General features: G+C 39.1%; 1 protein-coding gene across 1 annotated transcript in view; it reads right to left on the bottom strand.

The window, feature by feature from the left end:
- The window catches only part of col14a1b (collagen, type XIV, alpha 1b), a gene marked incomplete at both ends in the record, with an annotated part of 235584 nt that overhangs the window by 127211 nt on the left and 85001 nt on the right, over nucleotides 1-23372 (bottom strand). The window contains 8 exons of the mRNA XM_079259296.1: nucleotides 160-282; nucleotides 6512-6641; nucleotides 17121-17266; nucleotides 17787-17831; nucleotides 18078-18210; nucleotides 21463-21602; nucleotides 21704-21830; nucleotides 21939-22078. Coding sequence (XP_079115422.1) covers nucleotides 160-282; nucleotides 6512-6641; nucleotides 17121-17266; nucleotides 17787-17831; nucleotides 18078-18210; nucleotides 21463-21602; nucleotides 21704-21830; nucleotides 21939-22078 — 984 coding nt within the window. The remainder of the gene's footprint in view (nucleotides 1-159; nucleotides 283-6511; nucleotides 6642-17120; nucleotides 17267-17786; nucleotides 17832-18077; nucleotides 18211-21462; nucleotides 21603-21703; nucleotides 21831-21938; nucleotides 22079-23372) is intronic.

Here is a 23372-nt window from a genome sequence, read left to right as displayed (position 1 = left end):
AACAGAATTATCTCCATCCTAACAGCCAAATTACGGTTTCTTTAGTTTCTATAAAAAGATCAAACCAGGTTTTACTATTTTATTTGTAGTATTTGCAGGCAAATACTACATTTTTTTTTTTTTAGTTGATGTTGAGCTGTTTATTAACATGTAAATTACCAGAAAGCGGTTGGTAGACGACTCGGTACCCCATGGTGGGGGAAGGTGGCATATCCCAGCTGATCCTGAAGCGGTTGTACCATTCCTCCGACACTCGCAGGTTCTTTGGTGCTGAAAGAGGGACTGCAAGAAGAGAAAAGATGATTTATTTCTAATTTTTACTTCAGTCAGCACATTGTCTGTAAAAGAGCAGTGGTCATTCATTTTTACCCATAATTCTGCATCTTCATTTGTTACTATGGTGATAAAGTTTACATGGTAACAGAAGAGGCAATAAATAAAAATTTGGCTTAAAAGAATCAAATAAAAAAAAACCAACCAGGATTGTAGGAAGGAGAAAGACAGAGAGCACCATCGCTTAGCCAAATAAAAGTTAAAAAAAAAAAAAAAAAAAAAAAAAAAAACTTCATTAAAACTAAATCTGCTACCATTTTTTCTAAATATAATCCTCAACAAGGCTGGTTGATTAAAAAGTGCTTTGATGACGGACAGTGTGTTTATGCAGCAGAGAGGAAAAGTACACAGAGAAACTAAATATACGAGAACAAAGATGTCAAGAGATGAAGAGTCAGAAAAAAGAAGCAAAGTTTTATTAAACTTAATATTGGTTTCATTTTCAGCTTCGTTAAAAGTCCAAAGTCCCTCAACTGTTACACAGTGTACAACTAAATGAATATATCAGAAACATGAAACCAGAGGATTCGTCGCTGGATGACAAGTGGGACAGAGACTTTAAAGCAGATTTTTAAATTAAGTGCTTTCCTCCCGTATGGAGCAGGTGCTTCTCAGGCAACCTGTACATTCACATTGTGTCCATCTGTAATCCCCTTGCTGCTCCTGATAGATCCCGAGCAGATCCCTTTGGCTAATGGAAAACGTGAGACTTCAAGTCTAAATCCCCGTATGAATGTACAAGCTGCTGCCAGTTGCGCATTTAAAGTGCTGAAAACCTCCATTATTCGCTCCATGTTCCCTCATTCCTCCCTGAGCCGAGCATCAGGGCTTCTCATGAGCTCAGACCTTTAAATTACACCGGCTCTTCTGCCTCATTTTCCCTCTTCACCCTCCGTGGTCGTATGCCATTAAAAAACCAATCATACATTCTGCGCTGCACTCCCTCATCACTAGCCGCTGTGTTCAAGTCCCCGTGTTATAACCTCCTCTTCTGCTGTATTATCCATCTTCACTGTGCCCTTCCTGCACCTGAGAACATTCCCATCATCCTCTGTGCTCTCCCTGCCAGCCCTCTTGTGATGTGCTCACCCAAATTGAGAAAGTGGAGATTTAATTTAGCTTCTGGGCACAAAAGCTTTGTCATGAGTCGACCCTTTTTTATATGTAGGTAAGGCTAATAATTTCTGCAAGAAGACTCGATTTTGTTGTATGAAACTGTTACCTAAAGCTTCTCTGAAAGAGTTTCTATGGGGAAGGAAAAAAAAAAGAAAAAGTGGTACTACAGCCAGCCAAAATGATTAAATAAGCTCAGTCAGGAAGGTTATTTGATTTTGTCATTTTATATTAAAGAAAAAAATATTACAAATTCGCCTATTTTCTTGAGTCCTTCAGTTTAAAAATCAGTTTTGCTGTTTTGTTTTCTTGAAATCAGTTTTATTTGGACTAAATTCCCTACTCGGCTTATTTCGCCATTCTGGCATTAAGGAGATCAAACACAAGATGTTAAGAATCCAAACGCTCAACCAAAATCTAAATAAAAAAAAAAATAAAATAGAATAACATAAAATATAAAAAATGAAACATAAAAATAAAATGTTTCCTTTTTGGTTGTCCCATCACACGGTTAAATTGTTACATTTTACACTGGATGCCTTTCCTGAAGCAACCCTCTGCATTTATCCAGGCAAATCGGACCAGCCCTCAGACCACTGTGTCCCCTTCAGGACTGCAGCAGCCTGGGGGGAGCAGGTCTAAAATGCAGACCATCAGGTCACAAGACAAGCCGCCCTTCTACCTGAGTCACAGCCACCCCTTAAAATGAAATTACAATAAAATAAAATAAAGTCCCAAAATGTCCAGATCATTACTTCGATGCTCATTTTTCTTTTTTGCAGCATTATTTGCAGTTTTCGTCACACATCCCAGGAGGGAAGCATATAAGGGTGTGTTGTGGGACACGAGAGGCCCAGTCCAGAGTATTTACATTTGATTGGTGTACTGTACCTCCAGTCACTGTCATGACTGATGACTGGCAGGTGCTCTCCATCAGTTAGACGCTAGCTGCATGTGACTGGGCCCACCTCTCCCTACTAGTTCACACACGCTCACTTGGAAAATTTCTCTTATAAACACACCAAGTGTCTTTGACAGTACTTGAGGCAGGTAAGCCATCGAGATGCTGAATTTGTTGCAATTTACATTCTATTCAAAAGGCGGCAAATTAAACTAATTTACAAAAAGCAAAAAAGCAAAACTGGATGCATCTGATTTCCACACAGCAGCCTCAATAGAAACAACAAATCCGAAGCTCCTTTTCTTGAAATGTGATGCAACAGTCATAGAATTCACAACAGCACTTCATATAAAGACAATAAGTGACCCTGGTTATGTATTATTAATGATCAGCTTATGTTTCAGTTGGACGTTCCAGTTTGCACAGAACTTTCTGTCAAATTATGTATTTTCAGCCTTTTTCTTTGACTGCTAAAAAGCCCGTCACCCTCTCTACATTCCTTCCACACATCTTCGTCTAATCACCCCATCCCTCAGTGGATCAGACCTTCAGATTAGTCTGCCTCTTCTGTCGTATTATCCATCTCCAGCTTGGGGCAGAAAAAACCCGATCACCCCGTCTGCATTCACTGTCATGCCTCCCTCAGTGTTCGTCCCATCCTTCACAGGTTCAAATCCCCAGATTACACCAGCTCGCTCCGTCACACCATCCATCTTCACTCTTAAAAAGCTCAGCCACCCACCTCCCCCACCCTCCTCTGCATTCCTTGTCATCTTTCCCTGGGTGATCATCTCATCCCTCACTTGCCAACAGGATCTATTCATCATCACCAGCCGTCGAAGACCCGGCGTTTAAGAAGCGGCGAACGTTGTTAGCACCCGCTAATGTGTGTAATGTGTTGCACAGGGAGACATGACGCGGGGGGGAGTGGAAAGATAAATTGCTTAAATTTTGAGTCTCTTCTTGCTGAATGTCAAGATTACTGCTGTTTATTTGCAGCTTTTTTAGCGTTTATGGCGCTCATTTACATGTCAGGAGAAAAACAACATTTATTCACACATGTTCCTGTTGTGTTATATGTTGTTTAGGCAGATGCTTAAAAGAAGGAACAGCTGTTCACAGAGCTACTGACACAGATCATAGTATCTTTCATTTCCTAAAATGTTCCTGACAATAACAAGCTGCTTAAATATGCAGGGAAATTTACATTTAATGGCCCTAAACTCCTCTGTTTTTATCATTTTGACCTAGACTGTCTTAATTTAGCCAAAATACAGTAAATCATTGTCTTTTCTGGTTCAGTTGGGCACAACAAATGCGGTCAAGCAGCACCTAAAGATTCAGTATCTAAACATAAGACATAAACTCATATGCTTTACTAGTTATTAGATACCCTTGTGAAATAACTTGTCCAAAGGAAGAGATAGAGACTACTAGGGATTTTACCACTGTGTAAGTTCAGTATGCAACAGAGTGAGCAGCAGAGTCCCAGTCCAGGCAAAAACAAGCAAGATCTAGGAAAACATCAGGAGGATGGCCTCTGGTGATGAACTGCTAAAGTAAAAGCCCCAGGCAGCTGCAAGCCAGTGAGGGAGAAGAGGAACTAATATGAGAGCAAGCCCGTGCATGACACGTAACGGCAGTATAAGGGAAAAAAAAAAAGGCTCTTCAGTAGCTAGAAAAGGCTGGTGGCACTAATCATGGCATAACATGAGCAACTGGTCCCTCACAGACAGGATCCTAAAGTCAGCGTAGGAAATATCTGCAGATCTGTTGTAGACTGACCCGCTTAACATCCTGATCCAGGAACAAGACAGGCTTTTTCAATGTGTATGCTTTATGCAGATTGAAGCATGTAATTTTTTATTCAGATGTACACTCAGTAATGTGCTGTCTACACATGCAGCTCCAGAGAATATTAAACAAGCCAATGCAAAGTGATGAATTTCCGATTTGCTTCTACAGGAACAAATGTTGCAGAATGAAACAGCTTTGTCTTATTTTCCGTTGACTGCTCCAACATTGTTCTTAATATCCAATTCAAACTAATGTTCTTAACGGTGGCGTATGTAAGATTTTCAATATTTTCAAAATAAATTAACTAAAAAAAAAAAAAAAAACTACAATCATAATTAGATAGTTTTTTAAACATGTAGGTTCCATATTTGATGTGTTATTAAATTACGAGTTTAATTAATGACAGAGACCCTTCTTGAATGTTTTCTGACCAGTAAAAAAAAAAAAAGTACTTTTTTTCCACCAGTAGGGAGAGTATAAGCCCATTCACTGCAGAGCAGCTCAGAGCTACAGCTCAGAAGGGATTGCTGCCCTCATTGGAGCTGGCAAGGAGGACGTATGAGGGGTCAGTTTTGCTCATTATTGCCAACCTGTGGTCGTTTGTGGAGCAGTTTTGTGGTTTTGCTCACGAACTGGTGTTTGCCACCTGGTGGTAGAAAGAATCGCCTTGAAATCTTACAAACTCTGCCTTTAAGACCCCGAACCCCTGCTTCAGCTATAATCAGAGAATCTTTCAGTATTTGCAAAAAATGATCAGTTCAAAGAAAAAAATCTTTACTTTAAAATAAAATGGACACAATGTTTCAACCAAAGACCATTCAGAAATCAATATTTGGTGGAATAGTCATAATTTGTAATCACAGACCTGACCTGCTCTCTAACAGTTTTTCAAATTGTTTAGTAGCTTTGTACAGTTCTGGACCATCAGTACTTTTTTTTATGTAATTTCAGAGGTTTTTAACGGAGTCTAAACCAGGAGATTGAACTGGCTGTTACAGGACTTTGATGTTGCGATCCTCGGTACAGACCTCAGTACCCCCGACTGTGTGGCATGGAGCATTTTCCTACTGAAAATACATATTCATGGGACACACAATCTGAGCAAAGTAGCGAATGACTTTTGTAAAATGACCTTGTATTTGGCTTCTTTAATGTATTCTTCACAAAGATACGTCCATCCCAGGCTTCCATATTTAACTGGCAGTGGGAGGCTGTAGGTTTTAGGTCCTCTCCAGGTCTCTATCTTACCAGAAGACCACCACGGGCAACACAGAAAATAAAACTCAGAGATGACTTAACTCCAGTTTTCTACAGTCCAGTTCATGTGCTCTTTTTCCAAACTTTAGCCTAATCCTTTTATTTATTTTTGGCCTTGGGCTTTCATGTAGGAGAGGGGTGTCTGAAGTTAGTCCTCAAGGGCCACTGTCCCGCATGTTTTCGAGGGATCCCTGTTCCAATATACCTGGCTTCTGTTCAATGGATCCAACCGCCAATGAAGTTCTGCACAATACCTGACTCATTTGAGTTTGGTGTATTGAAGCAGGGATGGAAAACCCTGCAGGATTGTGGCCCTCGGGGAGCTGGTCACCCCTTATGTAGGAGCTTCTTTCCAACTGTTCTAGCCGTGCTCTTCTACCTCGTCTCAGTTTGCCACCATTATCGAGGGTGACTTAATACCAGCCTATGGCTCGAGTGACCACTTTGTGGTCGTCCCTTTCGATGTTACATCACTTTCGTCTTCTGTCAGACTGCAGCAGAATGAGGAGGGTTTGTATCAGAGTTTCACTTTTAAAAATAACACTCAAGAGATGCTTATTTAAGAATAAACTGCAATGGTCTCTTGCTTTTGTGTTTGATTGGTGCCTGGTAACTCAACATTTGCTCACCATTTTATTATAACTTAAGTAAACTTGGCAATAATATGTTAGTCCCCTGATCAGGCTCATTTTTATTTGTTTATGTTTTTGCCCTCGACAAACTTCTCTCATCAACTCATTAGCATCTAAATTCTGCACTACATTTACCAGTTAGTTTTAAACTGCTGGTCCCCGTAGTCAAACAGCTCATTTGGGATATTTACTGTAATTACACAGTGAGTCTGTATATTCTGCACCTACTTTTATCTACTTGTTGTCACTGTTGCAAACTTCCTACTTTGCCAAGTACGTCTAATTGTCAGAATTTCTCATTAAACTGCACCTTTCCTTTGTTTGCAACTGAGCAGTAAGACAATGTTGCTGGTTTTCAGAGAAACAATGTCATGTGCCAGCTGTGAGCAAAAAAGATGCCAAGACATAGAAAGGGCTGATGAACAGACTTGGTCACAAGAAGAGCATCTAAACCAGGCAGTACGACAACACAACTTACGCGTCCGTCCCATCTGTGAGGCTGTCGGCCCGTCTCTTTCAGGATAAACTGGAGTGATGGTGATTTTGTACTCTGTATCTGACAGGAGAGGCTGGAGAACCAGGCTGCTCTGACCAGTGGGGACTGTCCTCTGGAAGAAAGAATAAATAGTCAAACAGGTCTGAAGGACAACTGAAGCTACTGTTCTTCAAAGTCTTAAAAATGTTGACATCTCCCATCTTTAGTCTCCTGCACTGATGTGATATTTCCCTTCCCAAAGTTCACCTGCCAATCAATTATATATATATATATATATATATATATATATATATATATATATATATATATATATATATATATTTATATATATATATAAATATATATATATATATATATATATATGAATGAAGAGAAGAGAAATGACATCAGCACTCGTACATATAAAACATTACTGTTACTTCAGCGATTCCTTCACTTCCCTGAAACATTTTTTTTGCTTCCCGTTAGTTTCATTATTACTGCCAGATTATATGAATTAACTTCCGATAGTCCGATATCACAAAATGATGTGCTGATAGGCGTTCAGTATGGGAACACAGATCGAAAAATATGACTTGCTATTTTCCTCCCTCCTTGTTAAATGGTGATTATTCTTCAGAGGGATGAATTCAAGTATGCAATAAAAGAAAAAAAAAGGGAATTATGTTATTTTCAGACCTTACTGCTGAGCAAACAAACAAAACTGCATTAGCCTTTTAATAGAGGTGAGCTAGGGAGAGTGTCTCCAGATGAGTCTGGGCTTCCACGCGCTGCAGAGGTTAATTGTGTCCAAGTTTCTGTCTCAGATGTCAGTAAAGTCAGCCTTTTGTTAAAACTGATCCTTAAATGAGTCATCCGTCTCAGCGAAGCATCACATGCTGCAGACATGCTAATCATTTTTTGTACCCTGAAGGCTCCTTTTCCTTTTCTTCATATATGCTTTATTTCTGCTCCTCGGATGCTTCTTCTGCCACTATTTTGTTTTTCTTTTGCTTTTCTTTATACATCTCTCAGTCATTTAATAATATTACTTCAGGGTATTAATTATATTTTACTTTCCCTCTTTTTATCAAAACCCACAGGAGTTCTCTGTATTTGCTTTCATCGTCTTTTTTTCTTTGTCTTTTAAAGAGACAGATCACCAGTATCTATCTATCTTGTACTATCGCAACGATTTCACATGACAGAGGAGTCTGCATAAAACAGAAATATTCCATAATCTTTACACTGGTAGAGTTAGTTTATGTCACATAAAGACCGGATTCTGTGACTAGATACAAATCAGTTTTCAGATTGCAGTAACAGCATCCCACAAAGACAATCTCTGCGTTTCTCTGCCTCTGTCTCTCCGTTGAGCCAGTTTGCATTCTGAGCATGCACAGTCTAGCCTGACTCCATCCACAATACTTTCTACTTTCTACTGAAAACTCTTTCTCAGACATGTCAGACACTGCAGGCTCTGACAAATCAATTTCAGCCTGCTCTGATGAAAAACTCAGTAAGTCTCCAAAACTTACAGAGTCGCAGAGTTTGAATAAACCACCTTCAGCTGCACTTCTGCTTTTCACTCAGACTCTTGTAAATGCAAATACATTTTTATCAGGAACTTTCAGAAGTCATAAAACCCAAACATTCCTTTGAATAAAGGCCTCAGACTGACTCAGAATGACATGACAGGTTTCATCCACTTTTTTTTTTTTATTTTTTTTTTTTGTGGCTTGAAGGCAAGTGGCAGGGAACATTGTCAAGAATACAGGTGATAGAAATCTATTCCATAGGAGTACACGATTATAGAAGAGCAATATATTTGTTAGATTGCAGAGAAAAGTAGACCACCAAAAATCACTTCCGAAAGGGAAAAGCAGTTTTTAAGCCTCTGGAACATTTCAAAGTGAAACCCATTCAAACCACAGACAGGTGAAGTAAATCTGTGGCAATGAAACAACTTTGGGATCGTCAGTCCGACTCTGTGGTCGTTCCTCCGGATAGATTCTGAGTTCGGTTCTCCACAACTATATATAAGCTAAACAAAACCTGTAAAATGCACAAAAATATGATGCTGCCTTGACGAGGTTTATACCTCCTGGAAGTTAATTTGGTCGCTGCGCGGTACCAGCCAGCACTTCGTTTACACGGTGGAATTGCGCTTGATGCCCAGCAGCTTTGGTTTATTGGACTCTTAATGAGGCAGCGCGGGGAAATAATGAAGCTTCAGTGAGTTCACAATCACAGCTGCCTCTGGACAGATGGCTGCAGACTTGGGTTACCCCATGGCTTCTCTGCAGACACTGACATCTGGTAAAACAGTGGCAGAGCCATCTGAATGGACATAATCATTACACTGTATATTTATAAGCTTGCAAGGAGCTCTGAGTGCTCCTTACTCACATAACAGCCTGGACTGAATGTAGTTTGAGAGGAACAAGAAGTGCTTTTGCAAATGTATTAAGAACTGGGGTGTCAGAATGAGCCAATACACTCCTGAGATGTTATAAAGCTGATCTATGAAGACATATCGCATCATCATAACTCAGCTTGGGGAACGTTTACATCCAACTGAATAATGTAAACCTTCCTTTTGTCTTTATTAAATCTTAAATCATTTATAAGTGCCCTAAATTGTTTTTTTTTTTTTCTCAGTTACTTAAATGTATGAAGCCCATCCTGAAAAGTATTGGCTGTCAATTTTAATCTGTTTACAAAGAAAAATTACTTTTTTGTCTAAAATCTGAAACTAAGCTCAATGTTCAGTCCTTTTTAATGATCATCATGCATGATTTGTTGGTATTCTTTATCAAAATATCTACATAAGTAACTTTCCTTATAGCTTTGCGACTGATTTAATTAGAGATTTGCCTGGAGACAAAAACTCCCTTAAAAGTACCACAAGACTGTTTATTTTTGTATCCATCTTCCGACTGCAGCTCTGCCACAAAGATTTTGCTCTGCACTGAACCAGCAACAGCACAGGCACCAAAGCACATGTAGAAAACTGTATTTGTCTTGTATTTTAAAACCAGCAGTAAATGTGGTTTAGATCTAAACTTTGGGGGAAAAAAGTCATACCGTAGCACCTCTAGTTTTTTTACTGTTCAATCATTCAAACTTTCTTGTAAATCATCTTTCAAACATGAAAACACAAAGTATGCAGGTGGAGAATATAAACGCAATGACTAACTGTTTAGTTATACTTTTGAGCTATGTAGAGAATTATTGCCTCACCGCGCTAAGAGTTCCTCAATTGTCTCACTTTTTTAAAAAAAATATGTATGGTACTGGACAGAGCTTTAATGGGCTTTCCCATTAAATTTGAGAGGAGTGTGTGTGTGCTTGCATGTTTAAATATTCATTTTAATTCTTTTTATTTTTGATTTGTGAAGCACTTCGTGCTACATTCAATTGTATGTGCATGATAAATACATTTTTGATTGATTCAATATCATATATCAAATATATATATATCATATCTTAAAAATGATTGAAGTGTGCATACACAAAAGCCGGCCGTTTGTTGTTAAATTTACCCGGGTTTTGCTTCAACACATTTAACATTTTATTATGAACCAGATTTTGACCATCTCCAGACAGATGAGATTCCAACAGTGAATAAAATATGGAATGATTGACATCCAGACATAAATAGCACGTAAATTAGTTATCCTTCATACTTATAGCTTTATTGTATGGATGTAGGCCTCCATTGGCAGATAAGAACTAACGAGTTAAACTTGAATAGGAAGCATGCCAGTGTTTTTGTATCCCTGTCCTATTTAGAAAGTCGCTATTGAGTGCAGTACTTGGTGATTCATAACCTGACCGGACTGCCAAACAGAGCTCACAGCTGTTCGCACTTTGATAAGAGATCTCATTTAACAAGCTGCTGGTGCAAGCAGCTGGCAGCTCTTTATTGTCAGGATGAAAAGGCTGAGGTGGTACCCGTGTCCAGAGTCGGCCACAGAGGGACTGGAGCCTCCTGTGGGATGATACTACAAATCATCATACTCAGATACACACCTGTAAACTCATAGTTATTAAAACTATGGGGGGTTGTTGTTAACCTGATGCAATGTACACACACTACTATAAAGTCCAACCAAAAGGGTAAAGATAAAATCCTGTTGAGTCAGAGTTATATTAGTCCTAATATGAAGTGATTTAAGTATCCAAAAAATTAGAACACAGAAGAGATGGAATGCAGCTTTCAAAAAAGATGGATGAACAATTCATTTGAACAAAAGCAAATCAGGGAAACAAAACCAAACAAATCAATAATATAGTATAGAGCTGCATTTCATGAATCCCACTTAATTATTTTGCTTACTAATAATTGCATAGTCTAAATTAACTTAAAATTAAGGCAATTGTAGCACATAATGAATTGCTTCCATATGTAAAAAGTGATTGAATTTAGTTTATCCAAGACAAGTAATCAAACCAGTACAATTTAATAGTCAGGCCTATTTAAATCATTTAGAACCAACTGTGCAAAGAAAGCAAAGTCTCATGGGAAATACATTCAAACTTTTCTTTTTTCTTTTCTTTTTTTATTGCTATGCTAAAAATGAGTTATGTGCTTTACTTACAGTGCTATGTTTACATTTAGACAAAGCTGCACTGTACAGGGAGAGAAACCCAACACCACCTAATGCCGATGATTGCATTATTCTGGACGCAGAATTAAAGCTTTGATGAATATTAATTATTGACTACATAATCCTATTTTTCAAACTAAAATACAATAATAAACTATGAATACAGTATTTTTTGTTTCCATCTCTAATATCAACTATAATGTTAGGTTACTTTTGGATCAATCAAATCTAGGTTTGGAACCACTTGTATTATGTCATTTGACTTCCAGTTAAATAGGGTTTAAATTATTCAGATACTTTATTTGTAAAGAAGGAAAAAAAAGCCAAAATGATCATTGAATAGTTTTGTTAAACAAATGCCATAAAAACTTGAAGAAACTGAATTCAATCACTTGTTACCAACTGAAGAAAGCCATCTGAGTTGGATCAACTATTCTGTTTTTACAGTGTAATCTGTTTTAAAGACTGCAACATGGCCAGACCCTCTCAACAAAGTTAACACACCTGGATTGATTTAGCTCAGGTACCATAATTTTTATATTACTGAGCACACCTGAATCTCAGCCACACCTATTAATTTTTAAACATTTTAAAAATGTACATATATAGTCCAAACTTGTTTATAAGCCACAGGTGTCCATGTTGTAATATTGAGTATTTATGCTGCAAGATCTTTTAAAACTTTTAAAAAATAAATGTTTTTTTTTCCTCCAAGAGTGACTGTAATACAGATATAATACAGTTACACAGATACAGATAATAATACAGTTACACAGTAGCCTGCAGGAAAAGTCATTGATTGCTATCTTAATATCCCTCCTGTGCATTACCACCGCTAAAGGTGTCTTTTTCAGTGTCTGAATTAAACAGCCTCAGAGTTACTTCAAACGCTCTCTTTCGTTGTCGCTCTCAGTGTCACTTTCCTCTTTGCCCTGGAACTTGTGCAGTTCTCTTCATCACGCAGCCCCTTAAGATGTTACCCCGTCAATAGCCACATGATTGCTTAGGCAGGGTTCAAACGGTGTGAAAAAGGTCCGGAAATTAAGGTAGTCTGAACACAAGTGTGTTCGGAATGTTCTGAGAAGAAAAGGAAGATTTTTAGGCAGGAGAGATCATGATTTCCAAATTCCAGCTCTTCTTCTTTGGATCCCAGTTAAAGACAGAACTAGAAATTAATTTACTTCTTAGACTCAGATATAAAGCTATTAATGACCAAGCTTTGTTGGATCTTAAAGATCTCAAATCACTTCATTTTCCAACAAAGTACCTCATTTTCAAACAGCAGCTTTACTGTAAAATTGTTAGTATAATTGGAACCAGCTCCCTGTTTGGGGTCACTTGATGCTCTTTCTGCATTTAGGCTTAACAACTTGCTTCCTGATCAAGCTTCTTGTTGGGACTGTTAAGCAGACCTTAAACAACCCTTTACTTATGGTGCTGTAAAGGTTTAGGCTGCTGGGGAATGTCCTATGATGATATGAGAACCTACTCTACATTTCTTGTTTAACTTGTTTCTTGTTCTCCATGTATGAGATTATGACATAAATGCAGTCAAATTAGACTTGTTTTAATCTTTTTCATCCGATATCCTGACTTAGAGTTATGGCACTTATAGACCCTTTTTCCTGTCTTCTCAAACTGGGCGAGAATGACAAAGTTTTTCCTATTTACTGTTACCTGTGGCCCCATGCATACTCAGGATGGGGGGGGAGGGGGGGGGGGGGGGGGGGGGGGGGGGGGGGGGTAAACTGAAAAGATCTCATGCAATCAAATAGATTTCTTGCATAGACAGATTTTACAGCGAGCTGGATGGATTATTATTGGATGCACTGTATCATTTAAAGTACCTTAAGCTAACTTGGCCATGAATTTGGGATTTCTTGTCCAGCCTTGTGCTTGTTCAGCAATCAGATAGAATATCAGGAATGCCATTAACAGTGTAAGCTGAAGAAGTCCTTCGTCAAGCCAGCACTGTGAACTGCAGCATTGTCCTGTTGGAAAACCCAGCTGTTCCCACAGAGGCGAGGGTCCTCAGTAATGAGGGATTCCCGCTGCAACATCTGCACGTAACCAGCCGCTGTCTCACAACCCTGGGCCACCTGAAGCTCCAGTGTTCCACTGAGTGAAAAAGCACCCCAGATCATGATGGACCCCCTCCACTGTGCCAGGTAGAAAACATCTCAGGTGGGATGTCCTTGACGTGCCAGTAACGTTGGAAGCCTTCTGGACCGTCAAGGTTCAATTTTTTCTCATCAGAGAATAAAACTTTTCCACCTTTTAATGTCCCATGTTTGATGCTCCCTGGCAAAGTGGAAATGGGAAGTTTTGTGACGTTGAAGGAGATGAGATCTTTGAATTCATTTTTTGTTTTTGAAACCCTTTTCCCACAGAATCCGTCTGATGGTTATTGTGCTGCAGTCGCCACCAGTAAGAGCCTTATTTTGGCTCGAGGAGCCCTGTGTCTTGATGGACAGCCAATCAGATCCTCTGGCTCAGCGCAGGTGCAATTTTTTTGGGTCTACGACTTGACTTTTTTGTTCCATAATCCTCAGGATCTTTCAAATAATTTAGAATGACTGTCTTATTGCGTCCAACCTCAGCAGCAATGGCACGCTTCAAGAGGCCTTACTTATGCAGATCAATGATCCGACCATGTTCCAGAAGAGAAAGCTTCTTAGCTTTAGCCATCAGGAGGGTATGACTTTTATGAATTTTGAGCAGATTTAGGCTTTTTTAGCCTGTGGTCTTAAAACAACCTATTTCTGTTTAATTGCTATTTTAAATAAACTAATTTTTTAAAGGGCTTTTTGTCACATTCCCTCTTCTTGCTTTTGCATATTGTAGCTCTACTTAAAATCTCACTGAGATCCAAATTTGCAAAAGGTATTTTCCAGCAATTTTTCAACTGGTCTTAAGATTTTGATCAGGACTGTATCAGATGCTACGATGAACAATAAGATAATAAATCTGAACATAACAAAATTAAGCAGTTAGAAGCCATTTCTGAGTTGAACCTTTTTCTCCCCCAACTTTCACAAACATGAAAAATGATACTGCATATTTAATGTCAACTTGTTATCATCATCTTCTTTGGCATTTTATTACTTCTTAAACATGCTCTTACTCGGGTAAAGACAAAAAACAAGCATTGAGAAAACATCCAGCCGGCAGGAACTCTGTTTTTGGATTGGGGTTTGTTTTTTGTCAGTCCACACACACACACACACACACACACACACACACACACACACACACACACACACACACACTCACTCTGTTGAGGCTCATTAGTGTGAAACCTGTCATTCTCTGTCTCTTTCTCTCTCTCTCTCTCTCTCTCTCTCTCTCTGTGTGTCTCATGAAGCAAAATCTTTGAAGATCTGACAGTTTTCATCATCGTTATTATCCCCCTCTCCCTTTTTTTTCCCTCCTTCGTCACAAGGCCTGCCATCAGTTTCAGCAACTCAGTCTCCCCTCCTTTCTTTCCAAGGAGGCTTAATCTGAAGGCTCGTCATCGTCTTCATCAACAACCTCCCTCCCTCTGTTGGAGACTGACAATTTTCATCCATTTAATCAATCCACAAGCACCTTGGACACCTTTTACAGCACAGCTGATGTACCGTAAGAGTCATTGTCAAACTTTCTACACTGTACAGTTGTAACCTCTGCTTGTACAGCTCTTCACTGCTGATTCATGTGATTTACTTCTGTTCCAAAGAACAGAAATAAAGAATTAATTATTGCTTATTACAGTGTGACAATTAAAACCTAATTAAGCTCTTAGAGGAAAGCGTGTTTGTTTGGGGGATATCCAACACACACATTGCTTAGCAGAGTAGTTGATGTAGTTGACATCATGTGGTAATCATACTTCAAGAGTTTCTAAAGCATATTTAAAAAATGATTTACATAACAGGAAAAAAAACCAAAAAACATGTTTTCGGAATATCTGAAGATCTGTACTGGGATTGGAAGAAAACAGATCTGACTAAATATGTGATTGAAATTAGTGTAAGGTGTCAAATAAATTAAGGAGATTCAAGATTGGATCTATGAATCTCCCGCTACCAGCTTGGTCTGAACTGGGGCACTGACTGAGATTTCAGACTCAATTTCTTCTCTAAACCTGCAGTCTGAGCCTGGCATTAGCCTTGACTGAGCAGATAAACCCTCTCCCCTTTCAGAAGAAACAAGTCTTGAACTGTCTGCGAACAAGCCTTGAACTTTTTGGATATTTTTCAAAAACATGATAAAGGAACGTTATGCAACTGGAACTAGAGTCATCTGTACAGAGGAGGTGGTTCAAACTGGAAGCATATTAACATTTCTTTTGTGACAAGCTCACTAATAATGAAATGATCATTTAAAACAACAATAAACAACTTCCTGAGCTTACAATTTTGAGCCTCTGACTAGTTTGGATGGCACACTGACATTCCTGAAACTGTTTAGCATTACATCCCAGCTTTGCACTGTGACACAACTAGATATCAGCACACTGGTCATTATGAACACGCACCATGACTGGTGAAATGCCAGGAAAAATTGTCGGATGAAGCAACAACATGAAAGAGGAAGTAAAAATGCAAGAGATAAGACAAAAAATCAACACCATGTTGGCTTTTACTGGCTGAAGAGAGCTCAGAGAAGAGAGAGGCTGCAAGGTGTATGTCATATTAGTGAAAGTTCAATAGAGCAGCTTTAAAACTTTATGAATTTAAAAGCAGTTTGAACTCCCATAAAATTAATTAAAATCAGGGCTCGCATTACACAGAGCCCTTTGGGAAGCCTTATTTTCTGGTGTGCATTGCAACTTTAGAAGTAGTATGTGTTGTATTACTATTTTATGCAGCCAATTTAATCAGACACATCTCATATGGATGTAAAGTTCTTTTAATAACCACAAGAAGCAGCAATGTATTTAGCTGCTACTTTCGAGCCTCTCATCATGCCAATGCTGCTGAAAACTGAAACTGATTACCTTCCTCATTTGGAAAGTATGAATCAACATACAATACTGACTAATTACCACCATTCTTTTAATCTAAGAAACATCAGGAACCTTATGGAAAATTAAATGAAAAATAAACAGAAAGTTGGAGTAAAACTGCTTTTCTGGGAGCTAAGCTCAACCCTCTGTAACATGATACCTGAGATACAGTTAACAGAAATACACAGACAAGGCCTTTGACTTGAAGTAGCACTTTGACTTTCTGACCTGAAAGAAAAAGCATCTCTGACATGTTTCAAGGCACAGAGACATTTATTAACTACATTTCTGCAGCTGCCACTTGCCCATCTGCACCCTGAGGCTGTGAAAAAACAAGCATTTCATAACTTCACAGCTAAGTTTTTGCACTGTGTCACAAGCTAGCAACTGGATATCAAACTGGACATCACTAATAGTTCTGAACTGGCACTGTGACCCACAGAACAGAGCAATAGCTAAGACAGCAGTCGACATCAGAATGACTTTTACTCACTAGTTAGACCTCAGAGTACAGGTAGGATGCAACAGAGATGCAAAATTGGCCATAATTAGAAGCTGGCTCGGAAAATATCTGCCAAATTTTAGCAGTGTTTCTTTATTTCAGATCTATGCGTTGTGTTGCCAACAGATCAACTAAAATGTTCATGTTAACTAGCTAAATCCAGCTGTTAGCGTTGTGTATTCACAGCTATGCCTCTAAATGACAAAGTCAGTGAGGTGTGTGTTGTCTGCATTCAATCCAACATGAGAGGGATCAGAATTAGCTGGCAGTAAATCATCTTTGTATATATTTTAACAGTCTTGTCTGCCACCTAGATGCTGAAGAACAGGAAGCCAGAGTGCATGGACCACTGCGATCATATTTACACTCTGCAGCCCCTTGTTTCCAAATCATTTCATTAAAACACCAGCAACCGCTTCCACTAAAGAAAACTTCCAACAAATTGTACATTTAGAGCCGATTCTCATCAGGTCAGGAGTTACATGAGGGAAAAGCTGTCTGTCCTACCGTCTCCTCTGCTCGGTCCCCCTTGGCACTGACGTAGCTTAGTCGATAATGCCTGATGTTTCTGGAGTCGACAGCCTGCCAGGACACCCGCATACTAAACGTAGTTTCTTCATCGATCTTCATATTTCTCACCCCATAACGAGGAGCTGGAGGATCAGTAAAGGAGGTACAAAGAATTAATTAAATCAGTGTGCTCCAGTGAGTCAAACAACTGCTTGAAGCTCCAGACTGTAAGAATATATGAAAAAAAGAAAAGACATGATGACGAGAAAATGTGAAAATTTTGCCATTTAAATTAATCAGGCCTCCAAATTCATATCAGCCTTTTGTCAATGATAAACCTTTCCCTGCTGGATGTGTGGTGGAAGACGGAGTTCTTGTGTGATCATGAGGAAAGAGATGTAGAAACCGAATCAAACCACACCTGAGAACTGCTAATCAGACATTTTCTGTCTGATAAGTCAGAAATTCTTGGAAATATATTTGTCAAAACATGTTTTCTATGCCATCAGATTAAATTCCAGTTTGCTTTTCCAGCATGAGATCGAAATGTATTTATCTCCAAAGCAGAATATTCTTTTTTATTACACTTTTGAAATTAATTATCTGCCATCTAAACATGGGGAAAAATGAAGGAAAGCATGAAGCAACAGCTGCCATACTTACTTTCTGTTGTTGTGGTTGTTGTAGCAACAGTCGTCGTTCTTTTTGCTGCAAAAAAAAAAAAAAAAAAAAGAGTTTTTACTTGATCTGTCCAGTATAGCAGTGAATTTAATTTAATGGATAATTAGTTTAAATTTAAACAAAACTGGCTTTTTCTAAATGGTTTCCAGATATGATCATATAAAATATGGATACCTCAATGATAAATAAGAAATAAGGAAAGGCTTTAATTGTGCAGTTTTACAAACAACCAGAGCAGAAGAAGTCTTTAAGATGACTGTAGATTTTATTCACCAGTTGTTTCCATTAGAATCACTTCATCACTTTCAACCTCGTTGGCGTAGATGGCGGCCAGGAGGACCTCATACTCCGAGTTGGCTTTTAGTCCCTTTATCAGGTAGGTGTTAACGTTCCCGTTCACCATAACCTGAAACAGAACATAACTCTGTCACATGCACATCTGATGCACGGAAGTTGCAAAAGAAATGTTACAGGTGGGGTGGACCCTGAGAAAACATTCAATTTAAGATTTTTTTTTTTATCTGTTTGCAGAGAAGATAAATTAGAGATAAAGAGAAAGGAGAGTTCGGCAATAAAAGGATCAACTGATGAAAACACTGGAAACACAGATTAACATCTTCCTGATTATCTCCCAGAGAGAGACTCATTAGTGAGACACAGCAAGCGAGATGAGAGAGAGTTGACTTTTTATCTCTTCCTCAACTCTGTTCCGTTTTATATCTTAATGGAATCGTCTGAGATAAAACTGAATGTGTTTTAATCAACTAGAAGAAAAATGGAGGAAGACAGGCAGCACAACGCTCAACGTATACGTATTGGTATAGTTGTGAGGATGTTTACAGCTTCGGCTGAACATTTTCTCTCCTGTAAATCTGCTGTTACTTTATTAGTCTAGGAAGATGACACAAATAAGGAGAAAATAAGGATTTCTAATGAAGTGATGGTGATCTGCAGGAAAAGGGAGATTATTTGAAGCTTTACATCTTCTCTCTCACTGAGACTGAAGAGGTAAGACATCTAACCCTGCCTGTCTAAAGAAAGTGTGTTTGGTTGAGTGACATTATGTCCCAAAGCAGCCTGGAAAGTCAAAGTGACTGAACTGAACAGCTGAGTGACGAAACACTCATATTACCCGACAGTGTTGTTTGGAGTTTCTTAATGTGAAAAGACGAGTGATTTTAAACTTTCAGCAATTCAACTAAAAGTATCTTATTCCTTCAGGAGCTAATTCTAATAACCTTGTTATTACATGGTCATTATTTTACGATCTATATTTCCAGAAAATGACTGTAAAGGCTTGAAGTTTGAACATGTGAACTGTAATAACATCCGGCTACAAGTATAATCATTAATTAGTGAACTTTCAGTCCAATCCACTTCTTTTTATAATGCACAATAAACACACTGTCTCCAAAGTACTGCATGTCAACAGACAGACAAACCTGGAGGAAGGAAATCACCTTTAAACTGTGAGCACCTCAACTCAAATGTTAGCTCTACTTTACACTTCTACATCTGGGAGTTGTGAAACAGTCGCTCATTTCTAATGCATGTAGCCGCTTTCTAATTGGGACCACCTTACATACAAAACACACGAAAGCAAATAATTCTTACAATCTATCCACAGTTCAGAAAGTTGTTTATAATGAGACCTGGTAAGTATGAAATTAAGCATTTTTGCAAAGTTGTAGCTTGTCGTTACACTCAGGGTGAAGCGCTGAAGCGGTCAAGTCTTGTCATGAATCAGTTTACACGACAGCTTTGACCAGTTTTTCATTTGTCCGGCTTGGAATGTACAAAAAATGTAGCTTATATATTATCATATATTCTGTAAGTGAATTTGTTTGGCAGGTTTGACTGATTTAGCTGCCTTGTACTTTGGCAAATGTTTTACACCGGATGCCCATCCTGCAACCCTCTGAATTTATCTGAGCTTTGGGATCGACACACTTGAGCCTGAGAAATCTCTGAGAAGACTTGTCGAGTTAGTCACCACTAGGGAGTGCCAAAGGGCAAAATCTGCTAAAGAGACGCTTTAAAAAACCCCATCTCTGCAGCTTTGTTTGCACCCATTTCCAGAACAACTAAAAACACTTTCCCTCCATTAACATAAAAATAAACAGCCATCTTTAGCTTGCTTTGTGTCTATGTGTCATCATTGATAAACACAATTCAAGTCCCTTGTGAAGCATGAAGATATGCGGAATGAATGGGCGGCCAAATGGATGCATAAATAATCCTGCATATTGCCTCCACGCTGATGCATCTGTTGTGGAAATTGTTATCGGCTCCCAGTTTGATATTTTTCCAACTGTGTTTCAGTTTGCAAATGAAGCGCAGCTTTATATGTTGTTGGATTCAGGAACCAGCACCTGCTTGTTGGTCTCATCGCAGTCAATGTGTGTGTGTGTGTGTGTGTGTGTGTGTGTGCGCTACACCGTTTAAAATGAAAACACACCAGTCAGCTGTTTTTTAGAGATGTAAATGCACTCTTTAACAAGTTCTTTCATTTACAGCAGTCCCATGAAGCACAGCAGCCCAGATGGTCGCCTTTCAGTTGCTTTTTCCAAGCATTTTGTTTTCCATCACTTACTACTATAACGCTACACTAATTTTAAAAAAGTTGGCTGAAGAAATAATCGTGAAATCCACAACATGCATTTTAAAACCATTTTACAGCAAAAAATTTGATCGTTTAGCAACCATCATCGGGTCCATCCTCACCACCTCCACCACCGTGTGGTACGCTGGATCCACAGACTGCAGCGCACTGCATGCCGCTGAGAAGGTGATTGGCTGCAGGCTCCCATCTCTCTAGGACCCGGAGGCGTGCAGGTCGGATCACTGCCGACTCTTTTCACCCTGGAAACAGTCTGTTTCCCCATCTTCCCTCAAGCACGAGGCTACGGCCCATCTGGACCAGAACCTCCGGCCGTAGGGACAGCTTCTTCCTCTCTGCTATCACACTTATAAATGCTACATAACTCTGTATCGGACGCCGTGGACACCAATTACCTCCTGTCATTTGCACTGACTACCTTCAGTATGTGGTTCATTGCATACCCAGCGGCTGCTTCCATCAGCAGCAACATTACCACGCCACACTGCTGGTTGTCTACATTTATATCTTGTTTATGTAGTAAGATTCCTTTCTACTTTAGTTAAGTTTTTATTACATGCCTTATAGGTTTATCTTAAAGTTTTTTTATATATCAATATTAGTTACATGATTAGTTTTTTTTCCCCCTCGAACCCCCTATAATTCTGATTTATCGCTGTTCTTATTTGTTATAAGGCAGCTCCGGTTAAACTGGCTGCGAGGCCTAAGCTTCAGTTTGGATCTGTAATTATTTTTTTTGTCATTAATGTTACATGTCTGTATGTCAGACCTTGGACAAGCTGGCTTGAACCTTGAATTTCTCTTAGGGGATGAATAAAGTATCTTTGATTTGATTTGAATATCTCGTTTCTATAAATGTCTTTGTTTGATGTTGCGCCATCACACCAACACAAATGCCTAGTTTGTGAACCTCTTATGGACGATATCAATAAAACTGTTTGATTCTGATTTCATCATCATTTGTTACAATTTTATCCCAAACTTTAAGGCATTTGCCAGAATATCATGTGATCATAAAGAAATAACACATGAACGAACCTCCTCGCTGTCTCCTCCGTCTGTCAGCATCCAGGTGACCCGATACATCACTACATCAGAGGCCGGGTGTTGCCATGACACCCTGAAGCTGTTTGTGGAGATGTCGCTGCTTTGCACATCCAGGGGGTCCGGGACCGTCTCTATAAACGCACAGCGACAGTTATCGGTAAGGTCAGAACCTGTTAAACCGAACCTTTTACAAAGTCTACATGTTACAGAAATGGCAGATTTTCAGCCGTACTCGTAGCGAAGCTCTCCGTCACCGCTTCAGCTTGTCCCTCATTGTAGAGAGCAAAGACACCAACTGTGTACTCCGTCAGGGAAGTCAGGTTTCTCAGCATGTAGGATGTCACCTTGCCAACATCCACCTGTAGACACAGAACCACACCACCGTTACATGTTGTTGATCATTCCTCCGTCTGGTTTACGTGACCTTCTCCTCCTCCTTGCAGCTGAAGCCTGCAGGTTCTCCTCACCTCCGTGGTTTGGACTCCCTTTGTCTCGACATACATGACGCGGTAGCCTGTGACCAACCTGGAGGCGGCGTCCCACGTCAGCCGGGCTGAACTGTGGTCCACATCTGAGAAACGGAGGTTCCTCGCCGGGAGCAGCGGTACTGAGGAAGTGAAGGAAAAATCAGATTTTGTCGTTTTAACTGCACTGTTTTGAGAAGACGGGCTGTTCGGTGTCTGCTGCTCTGAAACGTCACAAGGTGAAAAGAAACAGATGGATATCAAACTTTGCTAACATGAAATGAATATTTCAACCACTCAAAACAGCAAATAAGCAATTAATAAAAAGTAAACAATCAAAAACCTCTTTGTTAAAGCATGATGATGTCATGCAGTTAGATTTAAGGCAAAATAAAACATAATTATGATCAACAGTAAAAGGTGTTTGATGTTTTCAGGGCTCATGATTTCCAATTCTCCCTTCCACACATTCACACACTCTTGGGGTTTTGAACTAGAGTTATTGGAGTCTACTAGCTTAATTATCAAGTGGACAGAACCTCATTACATCACTCCGGCTTACTCAGGCTCTGCTTCAAGTATTTCTCCTGCTTTAATTCCTGCAGGCTGGCTCAGAGGTACTACAAAGGTCTAAAAATCCCTCTTGCCCTCACTGTTTTAAAATTCAGTCAAGGAATCTGATTTATCCTGGTACTCAATCTTTTTTCTGCTTAGAATACCTGATATGTTTTCTATTTTTTTAATTTTTTTTTTTTTTTTTTTAAAAAGCCCTGACTGTAGCAGCAGTTTTCTCACCTCAATTATGCCAAGGGTCAAAGGAAAGAGGAAACTGTGGAGAGGAGGAGAAGAAATATGGCTGCGTTCACTGTAGATTCAGCCAAGATTAGCGAATAAATCCGCAGGAAAGGATATTAACAAGTTTAAGGACAGAAAAGTCTCCAAATTTCCTCAACATTTGTCTTTGTAAAGATATGTACCTTTTTAAATGACTCAGTATATGTGACTGCGGTACAATACGGCTGCTTTAAATATCACCACTATTGGCAGTTTTCCCAAAAAATGTTTGAGAAAAGTTCCTTATTTTTCTTTCATCAAGGTTTTCAAATACCTGAAAAAACTGTTATTTTTCTGTGATTTAAAAGTATTTAGTGTTAACTTTAGTTAACTTTTAGTGTTGACTTGTTCTAATCTGAATGTAATTAAAACCAGAACACAGCAGGAATAAATGAGTGTAATCTGCTCATTACATGTGTTATTATCCAATAAGCCAAATATAGATGATTAAAAGTAATAAGATAAAATTGTGCATTTGAGCCATATCTTGCAGAGTTCCTTGCACATTTAGCTGATATGTTTCAGTGCCAGAAGAGCAGGTGGGGAGTAAAGAGCTTTGCTTAGGGCCCCACGGAGGTTCACTTATGTTGACACTCTGGGTGG

This window comes from Telmatherina bonti (assembly GCF_933228915.1).
Source record: "Telmatherina bonti genome assembly, chromosome: 19".
Taxonomy (NCBI): Eukaryota; Metazoa; Chordata; class Actinopteri; order Atheriniformes; family Telmatherinidae; genus Telmatherina; species Telmatherina bonti.
This window is presented reverse-complemented; position numbering and strand designations above follow the sequence as displayed.